The sequence below is a fragment of the Poromitra crassiceps genome, assembly GCF_964638095.1.
Source record: "Poromitra crassiceps genome assembly, chromosome: 3".
NCBI classification, from domain to species: Eukaryota; Metazoa; Chordata; class Actinopteri; order Beryciformes; family Melamphaidae; genus Poromitra; species Poromitra crassiceps.
Genome location: NC_139625.1, coordinates 32,012,363 through 32,023,478, shown reverse-complemented (window position 1 = coordinate 32,023,478; position 11,116 = coordinate 32,012,363). Strand labels below are relative to the sequence as shown.

At 42.3% G+C, this 11,116-nt stretch overlaps 1 protein-coding gene across 1 annotated transcript in view; it reads right to left on the bottom strand.

Annotated features, from left to right (window-relative positions):
- Positions 1-7,603: 7,603 nt before the first annotated feature.
- letm1 (leucine zipper-EF-hand containing transmembrane protein 1) overlaps positions 7,604-11,116 on the bottom strand; it is a 49,487-nt gene continuing 45,974 nt past the window's right edge. The window contains exons 15-16 of the mRNA XM_083634398.1: positions 10,028-10,184; positions 7,604-8,198 (exon numbers count right to left, since the gene is read on the bottom strand). Of these exons, the coding sequence (XP_083490524.1) occupies positions 8,046-8,198; positions 10,028-10,184 (310 nt within the window). The 3' untranslated portion in view covers positions 7,604-8,045. The remainder of the gene's footprint in view (positions 8,199-10,027; positions 10,185-11,116) is intronic.

Below are 11,116 nucleotides of genomic sequence, written 5' to 3'. Positions count from 1 at the left end.
TCAGTGAATGTGCTTGAAATGCTGCATTTCACAAAAGGCTGAATATCTCAGCTTATAATTTGAAACCTGTCTTTTTGCTCAAAACAGCCTATCTTCTCCGGCTCATAACTAAAGAACGGAAAATGGGATCAATAAACTTTTTTTTGCAGATGATAGAAGAGAGTCTCCTCGTTCTTTGTGCGTGTTCGGTGTTTACATAGTAATATCACACAATATTCTGTGGGCCTCGAGAAATCACTGAAAACGCTCTGAAACTCTGGCACTGGGAGCTTCCGTTCTCCAAAAGTGGCTGGCACTCAATGAGTTAAGTAACCCTTCATGGCAGTCATTGAATCTGTTCCTCACTGCATACACGGAAAAACTCCATGTGGGTTTTAGACCGTCACGCAGGTAAACAATAAAATGACACTTGAAGAACAAATGAAAGACTATTTGATTCTTTACTGTGATGCTTCAAACAACAAAGTCCAGTTCTTTGAGGTATTTTCTCTCCATTTGCACTTAGAAATCAGATCCACATTAGATATGCACATGTATTGAAATTATTGGCCGATAATGGGAAATTTATATTTATCGGTATTGGCAATATATAATATCTGTACAAAACAAGGTGCCAGTCTACTTACATGCCTGTTGTCATTGTGTTTTATCTGCAGACTAAGCAGCAGGCTTTTGGTTCTATAAAAGCCTTTTGGTTTTGTGATTAACTTTACTACTAATAACCTGTATTTAATACATTGAAATGTTTGATTTGGCAAAGTACTTAATTTGAATTCTTAGGCAAAATGCTCTATAAAAGCCAAAGTATGTTTGTGAAGTTTTTTTATCTAATTTATGAGAAAAAAGTAAATTAACATTTGAAGATTCACAAGTGTTCTTTGTTTTTGTTCACAACAGCGATGTCGGTTAGATTTGGTTAGGTCAGAGCTATGGAATATTACATCATTCATCTTTGCTCACTACGTCTCAGCCTTTCTTACCCTCAGATGTGCATAAACTACAGTACAGGTTATTATGAACTTCTTTTTATTCATAGAAAAATGTGAAATTGACGATTATTGTATCGGTATCGGTCATGAGACGCAGGTAATTATCGGTTATCGTATCGGCTGGAGAAAAAAAATCCATGTTGTGCATCCCTAATGCGCACGCATACAGGGTTAAACCTGTGATCTGTTAGTCCTGCCTCAGTCTGCTTGTGTAACAGCAGACGTGTAACTCGTGTAACTGTTACACACAGACTTTTCAAACTGTCACTGGAAAAATGAGCCGGGTTGCATTCCAGTGGCAGAGGACGAGGCCGCAGCGTGGCCAGCCTGCTAACCACTGAGGAATGAGGATGGAAGAACAGAAAATGGCTGAGTGGAAGAGTTTGGGACGACACAAACTAAAATGGCTGCAGTGTGGAGGTGGGAGACGCAGGATGATTAACAGAAATGACTAACCATAAAAAAAAAATAAAAAAAAAGAGTCCATAACACAATCAAACCAGGATCATCCATGATTTTATTCAACGCTTATGTAAAATGATGAAATGTTTGTTTACATAAACACTTGGTTCGCTGTTAGGAAGAAAACGGTTGCATTTCCCACATTTTCTTTTTGATTCAAATTTCAAGTTTAATTTAAATCAAATCCAGTACCCAGTCAGCATCTCCACATCCGGATACAAAAAAATATATCTTTTGAAGATTGATTAAATAAATAACATGACACTTCTTTCAAAACAAACTGCAGTAGTCTATACAGTACTTTCATTAAGGTCAATAACTAATATTTTCGTTTATGATTTAAAAACATTAATTGGTATCGGTTATGAGATTATATACTGCAACGTGCAGCCTCCCCTTTCGAAATCTAGTGGGGGATTTGTAATAGAGGGTTCTGTTTCAATATTCATTACTTTTCCCAAATTTTAATTTCTAGACTAGATTTGAAGATTGTGCTTGGGGTTTAATTTCATACAAGCTGATAGCAGCTGGTTAGCTAAGCTTCAGCACTCCTTAGTTGACAGTTGGTATTCACAACAACAAATATGACACTATGCCAAATGAGAGTGGCTGTACAACTACATTAATATAATCACATGTAAGTTTCTTCAAGACCTGGAAATGATCCATTTGATTTTCCAGGCTTCACAGACCTGTGTAGGAACCCTACTGATGTCTCTGAGCTCTTCCTTCAAGTCTAGATCCACAGGAGCAGACAGGATCAGAGTTCATGTCCATGTCCAATCACACAGCTACCCTCGCCTCTCTAACTAAACTCTACTCTCTACTTCCCCTGGAAAAACAAAGACTAGTCTTTGAATATATTGTACAAAAAATAGCATTCCTCCACTGATAGAAAGGGCTGGTGCAATATACTTTTCTTTGGGTACATCTACAAGTCCATATAATGGTAACTGCAGGTGCGTTCATTGCAAAATAAGCAATATATCAACCTTATATCAGGAAGAGAAAGAGCATCCACACATGATCAACATGAAAGGAGAAATTACTTGTTACTGCACTTTTTTTTGGTAGTCACTTGAGAATCTACTGACAGTGTGCAGAGTGCAGACTCCGTTTCTCTTCTGGATATATCACAATATTTTTGTTCCGCCTCAAAATGGAAATAGGACTGAAAAATACCCAAGGTACATGCTGTATAAATGACTTATTGCTTTAAATCTTGGTACATCTACGATTCTGTTCCTCTGACTCTACAGAAACCTTCTGGGACGGCTTGTTTCATGGTAGATCACAACACTTCAGTTCTCTGCCACACCGATGCTGGTCCGACCAAATCAGACTCAACATTCACACCCTGAGTCACACACTTAACACATACCTATCAAAACCTTATAACATAGTGCATTTATACAGTGGGAATACTCCGTGGACAATAGTGAAAGTATTGGGACAGCAAACTGAAAGTAGCCATTTTTTCTGCTGACTAATCGACAATGTAAAGATTTCATCAAAAGATGAATCATGCAAGGCAAAACAAGACCGTTGGCTTAGGTTGGCCACCTTGTTAAACCAAACAGTGACATGACATCTCTTGTCCCGGAATTGAGTTTCCCATTCATTTTCTCCATAGACATTTTGAAAAATCCTTATAGAATGAGTTTTAAGGCAGGAACCAAGCCAACCCCTGACCTACTGAATTGTGAGTGACCATAAAACATTTCAGTTGCAGCAAAAAAATAATAATAATAAAAATAACCGGGGGGGAATGTAATCCCCCCCCCGTCTTTATTTTTTGTTTTTGCTCCAACTGAAATGTTTTATGGTCACTCACGTTTCAGTAGGTACCGGGTTAGCTTGGTTCCAGCCTTAAAACTTGTTATATAAGGATTTTTAAAAATGTATATGGAGAAAATGAATGGGAACATTCATTTTCTCCATAGACATTTCAAAAAATAATGAGTCTCACTTCCGGAGGAAGAGATGTCACGTGACTGTTAAGCTCTATTAAGGGCAGCTCTCCTTCCCTTCTCCCTCAGGTAGTAAATCAACAGTTATCCAGAGTGCAGCCTGTCCTGAACAGCAGGAAAGCTCAACACTGCTGCCAGCGGTTAGCCATGACTCCTGCTTCACCCCCCGCTCCGCAGCCAGAGGTCAACCTGCTATTTCACTCCGACTGCAGTGCACAAACACAGCTGTCCAAACCTTTGTTTGGGGGTTTTGTAATGTCACTTCAGTCAGGCTCACATACACCTCTCTGCATCATTTTGTCAAGGTAGATACTTCAGTCAGGCTCACATACACCGCTCTGCATCATTTTGTCAATACTACAGTTGGAGTTCCTACATATTTTACATTTCAAAACTTTTTCCAGAACTTAATTTCCTGAATGCATTTGAAGATTTTGGTGGGTGTTCAATGATTTATGCTAGGGAAACCTGCCAACTAGGCCAGTGGTTCTCAAAGCTTTTCACGTTAAGGACCCCTAAACTGACACAAATTAGACCACGGACCCCCATTTGATAAGATTTTGTCCAAAGGTCCCCTGTCTGATAAGATTTTTGCTTTTAGATGTTTTATTAGAGAAGGTGTATGAAACCCATGACAAAATAGGCATACATTCGGTCATTGTGTTAGTTATGAATGGAATTATTAGTGAAAATAAATTGTTGTTTTTGTTGCTGGGGACCCCCTGGAAGCCTCTCAAGGACCCCAATTTGAGAACCACTGAACTAGGCCATCTTCACAGTGAAAATCACATCATCTGAAGTGACAGTGAGTCTAAAGCTGCAGAAAATGTGTCGCCATATGTCTAAATCACAATATGTCTTCGTAGTTTTGCAGAGTATTATGTAATTTCATAATTATTACCTAAAAATTACTCCGGTCATGTTGCACATTTTTGGGAACCCTGCTTATTGATATATTCAGCCAGCCTCACTGACACTGGTGTGCGTCCCTTTGCGATATTGCCGTGCATTTTCCTTCACCGAAACTCTTGACCCCACGCTGCCCAGAAACGGTGGCAGCGCCGTTAATATATAAAAGCTGTCAGGCCCCGGGACACAAACACGGCTCTCTGCTGTCTGCGCGGGGGGGGGGGGGGGGGGGGGGGGCAGCCAGTCAGGCTGGGGGGCTCTGCTGTCTGCGGGGGGGGGGGGCTGTCACCACGTTATCCTCCACACATACCGACATGTTTACACTGGCTGATGATTTATGCTGCAGCAAGCATGCCACGTACCGCCGGAGCGTCTCTAACCTAAACACAACCCTCCACTGTGGCTGGCTTTGGCCCATGTATGGGGCGAGTGTTTACCCCGCGCCCATCAGTCTGACTGGTCCCAGGCAGAGTGGAGCCCTCGCCCCGTCGGGGGAGCGCGGGGTCTGAACCGGGACGGTGCCTGATGGAAGACCCAACACACCCCTTAATCATCCTAATGAATGACAGCGTATTCCGGGAATGATTTGAGGGTCATCCACTTAAAGTTATCTCAAGCACCACTTCGTCTTCCTCGTTGACACCTGTACACATCTCTGCTTACTGTGCGCTAATAAAAGAGGATTCGCCTTGAGCACAAAATACCTCATATTCAATGGAATTATACAGAGCTTGGTAGAAGATCAACCCCTTGCTATGTGTTCACACTGCGAGCAACACAACCAATTCAAGCACGACACAAAATTTGCAACAGCCACCAGCCAAATGCTTGTAACATGCAAGTGGCTGGTAGATTTGCTTCACTCGCCAGCCAAAAAAACAATGGTCATCTATTTAGCCAACAAGTCACTGGAGGTCCATTTGATTTCCTACAGAGCCGTGACCAGGGGAACGTTTCTGATGTGTGGATACTCAACAGGCCTGTTGGCAGAGGAAAGATGCTCACAGCTGCTTTAGTAACAATAGGTCCACCTCACAAGTTCAAAATGGAGAAGTTGATTCCAGCTATTCAAAGCTTCCCAGTTCTCTACAGCACTTATGTGAAAGACTCCATGAATAAACATCTCAAAAACGTTTGGAGAATAGTTGTAGCCATAGTTGAGCTCTGAACTCATTTGATTGTTGATTACCTCCATCAAGGTTATGTTTTCGGTGCCATTTGTTTGTTTTGTCTGTTAGTTAGCAGATCCGATCCGACTCACGAAATTTGCACATCACAGCAGACTGGGCTATTGGCCTTGACGGAGGTCTGTGCTCTCCAAGTGCGCTTTTTCTTTTTTTCTGTTCTGATGCACACAATGTCCAGCTGGGTGAAAATAGTAGCCAGCCGGAGGGGATAACTGACGTCACATGACAATTCATATCAATAACTACAGTCTCTGCTCGCATCAGAGGGAGGGGGGCTGTGCTGATTGATTGATTGATTTTATCCCAGACGCTACGTGTATGGGAAGCGCTGTGATGTGATTCAACACTTTTTGCCATGTGGTGATTAGCCTGAAGGTCCAAACAAACACCGCCCAGCTGGGAAACTAGAGGCCATCTCACAAAGTGACACCTCTGAATTACACACAATAACACAGCACGGTTGTGGCGGTTATTGTGACAGTAAGAAAGTAGCGGGCCGGAAATGTCCTGCCATTTAGCTGGCAGCTGGTGCCTATGGAAAACCCTGATGCTACATAATTGGTGCTTCCTACTGTAGCTGGCTATGTTGACTCATCAAAACATTTTAGCATTATGAAACACAATACCACAGCAGCAAAAACAAAACAAAAACATTATTTGCCAGTTGAAAAGTTAACAAGATCATGACACAGATGCAATCAGAGTCTCTGGCGCCACCCACAAAGAGTCAGAAGACAGTGACACATCAAGCGAGCTGCTTGCAGTGTGAACACATGCTCAGTCACTGGAACTAATGAAAACAGGCACCGACCAGGATGACTTTAGTGCAGAGTAGAAAACTGAAAGGCTATCTCAAATGATCACTTTTTCCTGGGAATCTCTGATGAAACCCTGTACACATCCACGACTACAGTGCAAAGATTAATGAGGATTCAATATGTACCTAATGTTCAAAATACCTCATCTTCAATTCAATTCATCCCTACTTCTGCAGCCCATATTTCAACTCAAAAACACTCATTTACAATAAGTAAATCCCCAGTGTACAGCACATCATAGCTATGTCATCTGCTTCAAATACTCAAAAACAAATTCCCAACTGTATATTATCCATTATATCTGGGTCTAGATAAGGCAACTTGGCATTAAAACGATGGAGGTCGAGATCACTATTGGTTATCACACTCCTCCTGTGCTCAAATAAACTATTTCTCACAGGACAGGAAACTGGCTTTTTGTTCACAGGCCCGCAGTGGTGTTCAGTCCCAAACTTGACCTGCCACTCTCAATCGATTTCCTCCAACAACTACGTCCTGTCAACGAAGCTGGTGGAGTAGGAAACCTTCCTGCTCTCAACCACACCAAAACAATATCCGGTTGGCAGCTGGTGTTCAAGTCCCCATCCTGATTATAATCCCGATCACTAATAAGTACCGGTCAGTCTTTACTGGTTTGTGAATAGAGATTTTTTTTTTTTTTTTTACAAATAGTCCAAATCTATGTTGACAAATGTGCCACAGTGCAACTTTGGCATTTTAGAGAGAGCTGTACTGAACGTTTAGGAATCGATATGAAGACTTATGCTCCAAAATGAGCTGCCAGCTATTTCAAACATGTGACAACAAAGTGCTACTACATAATGAGTACAAAGTGAAAACAAATTATGGTAAGTTATGGACGTTTTTATATATCGATATCAATAGCAGGTAACTTGAGTCCTTGGCTAGCAAAACAATAACACTTTTAAAGCATAGATCCTCTATTTCTATTTTAGAGGTAACTTCATGTGATTTTTAGTTCCATATATAGCATTTTTGAATTCAACTCTTCATAACTGCCCATAGAATTTGAATATATTTTCAACTACCATTTAAGCATCCTGTAGCAAACTCTAGCTACGTCTCCGCATTACATTCAAAAATAAATAACAAGTAGTCACTTTACTACATATCAATGAGGTGCTTATAAAAAAAAACTGTTGCAAGATAAACCAAACCAAATCAAAGAGGAATGACGGTGATGAAAGTGATTTTTAGTGTGCAAAGTCGAGAAATGACCTCTCATTTCTCTGAGATGATTGTATGAATGAAATGAAAGGCAAGATGGTTCACCTCAAACTTCAACAATATATCTCCCAAAATATTTTCCATATCCAATTTTGATTCATTTCTCCTTCAGCAACGTGTAGGGGAACAACAATGGTTTCAAGTAATTGTGTCCCCTGTATTAATAAATAATTTGGTAAAATTAAACAAAGCAAATATATATATAGAATCAGTCCAAAAGGGTTAAACATAAATGGCATAATTTAAGTTTCTCTTAGAATTTGTGCATCTTAAAGGCAACAAGCCTTCTTTCATCTTTTTTAACAAATTTGTAAGAGCCCAGGTTTTGATGGAACAACGTGAGAAGGCAGCTGTTACCTCACCACTCTCTTGGCTGCAGCAGTTTGTCCAGAACCACTCCACATACAAACTTCTCAATAGTTTTGTTTTGACGAGGGCCCTTGGGTCTTTGTGTGAAAGGAGTTAGTTGTTGACTTTAGCTGCTTGCTCCTTCTCTGCCTTTTCTTTGGCCTTTTCCTTCTCGATCAGCTTCTCCTCCTTCTGCAGCATCACCATGATGTCGGCCATCTGGGTGGTGGAGATATCGATGTCCTCCTTGTCGATCAGCTCCACCACCTGGGAGAACACATGACAGGTGTAACTACAGTATATGAAGGGGAGTCATTCTAAAATGAGATGCCCTAGATTACACACAAATTGCAGTACTTTGTGAAGGATAATAGGTAACCTATCAAGATACTAAACTGGGACAGAATAAATGCACCCTCATGGCCTGCATACCCAGATGAAAACGTGAACTACAGCCCAAAGGTTGGTTGTTCTCTTGAATTTCTCCTCCCCAGATTCTACACTTACATGACAACAGGAATCATGTCATATGTTGTGCTGTCATCTCCCTTCGATGCAAGAGTCCCTTACCTTCTTCTCTTAAAGAGTCCCTAGTCTCGCTGGCCAGCCTCCCCTCCCTACCGTGAGAGGAGTCTGGCGCCGCAGGTCTCCATAACTGGGATAAACTCTCCCCTGCTCTACTCTGCTCTCCCATTGGAGCGACTGTTTCAGTCGCTGCCAGATGTCCGCTCCCGGCTTATTACAAGCTCTGTCATTGGCTCTGACCATGTGCCCCTGGTATTCCTTTTCAAAACTGGTGCCCCTGGTAACCAATCAGAGTGGCTTCCGCTCCCTCCTCCCTGTGTGTCGCTGTAAATAGTGCCCTGCTGCCTCAGTGAAAACAACAACGCTAACTAGCTAGCAAGCTAACAGCAGAAACCTACATGCTAGCTCATTGCTACACGCTGAAAATGGCAAGTTGGATTGTTGGAAACTATTTTCCTAAGGACACTGCCGCTAAGCGCCGCCCATCGCAATCCCACTATGGAGACCTGCGGCGCCAGACTCCTCTCACGGTAGGGAGGGGAGGCTGGCCAGCGAGACTAAAGAGTCCCTTACCTTCTTCTCTTCAAAACACCTCTGACTCCAACGAGACATGAAATATGTTTTCATGATCAATGGTACAAATAGAAAACCAGAACTATGAAATAACACTATATCACACTATAGAACATAGATCAGTAAAAGAAGAAGGCCAAAACCATTGAAAGTATTTTTTTTCAGTCCCTTTTCCTCAACAAAATAAGTGTTGCAGTGTTTGCAAAGTTAATTTCATGTCCAGTAACACAATAACGTTAAGTGTAACCCAGGTTCTTTTCTGTTGCTACAAATTGCCGATGTCCCCTAAATGCCTCACACCTTCTGCTATTTACCACGCTCCCTAAACGCCTCGTGCAGGCCACTGCTACAATGATGACTGAGGGAATTGGGAAATGTGCATTTGTTTATTCACTGCGCCGCATGTAGTTTTAAACGAGGAGATCCACAACTTTCTTTTAAGGGCACCGTGGCCAGTTCAAAGCAGGGAAAGCCAAACTGGCCGTGTGGAGAGTTAATTGTAGAAGGGGCATTACGGTCAAACTGCGGGGCACTGTCCATTTGGCCGTGGCATAATTCTTGCCTGGGATGATGCCCCTCGCTGCACTTGGTGCCCTACGCACCTTACGTGATGGGCTTGTGCCTAGCGTTGGTGCTGCTCAGTAACCTCCTAATTACTGCTTATTGGGTAAGTAAGGAAGTTGTTTTATACATGAATTATGATCTTAATATGCTTTGCTCAGTATGGGCCTTATACAGAGGTAGCACATTAAGATCCTAATTCGTGTACAACAACTCCCTTACTATCAATATGCAGTAATTAATAATTAGGAGGTTATTGAGGGAAAAACTCTTAGTTGATGGCCTAGTAGTTGTAGAATATGAACATGCAGAATAAGGCATTAATATTTGTTTTATAATGACTGCGAAACAGCCAATATGCTACTAATATGCATGCTATCCAACTGGTGAAAAAATAACATCCTTCTGGTATCTTCCCGTCACCCTGTGGAACGTACTTTGATGACGTCGTCGATGTCGATCTTGCCGTCCTTGTTGTCGTCGAGTGCGTCGGCGATGCTCTGCAGCTTGTGCTCTGGAATGTTCTGGATCTGCCGCATGATGCCGATGAGCTCGTCGATGCTGATCAGGTTCTCCCTGAAGGTGTAGAACAGACTGCATACAGGGAACGGTTACTCGCTTTCACACACCGTAAAATGGTGGAGAAGGCTGAGGGGGGGAACTGTCCCATCTGTCTCACTCACATGCGGCATTCCAGGTTCCCAGATCACACCAATCAAAACCGATTCTCATTCTTTTTTGCGTCATCGTAAATTTTGGTCAGATTTGCTTCAACGAGAATGGCGATAACTACAATCAAGTGACGGTTTCCGCTGATTTGTTTTTACGGCTCCTGGTAAATATTGCTTTGAAAGCTGCACTGGGCAAATTCGCATGCTGTTGGCTCCAAATGGCAAAAGTAACGGTAATTAAAAAGAGAAAAGAAATCACACCTAGGTGTTGAAGTAAGCGGAGCAGTCATCTGAGAAAATAATAATAGAAGCTTTGTGGAAAAGCGATCACATTATTTCTGATGTGTTGTTTACCTGTTCAAAAACAGTGACCTCTACAACCAGTGGCGGACTGCATAATCGGGCACGTCGGGCAAATGCCCGGTGGCCTGGCAATTTTTTTTTTTTTTTTTTTGCAGGCCAGGCCAGGCCACTCACTGAACAGCAGGCCAGGCGCCGCCTACTGGTTTACTAGAGGTTTTATTACTTTATTCAGGTTTAAAGTGGGTGCATCTCATTGTAAAATTGGACTTGGCCCAAATTGGGCTTCAAACGGCCCAAATCGGGCTTCAAACAGCCCAAATCTGGCTTTAAACGACCCAAATCTGGCTTTAAACGGCCCAAATTGGGCTTCAAACAGCCCAAATTGAGCTTCAAACGCCCCAAATCTTTCGGCGCCGCCCTTCGGACGCCGGCACGCGCGTCGGCCCGTATCGGCCTGGCCTACTTGGTATCTAATGCCCGGCCTGAATTATGATCCCAGTCCGCCCCTGTCTACAACCTGCCTATAGGCCCTTTTCACAGTCAGCAACCACT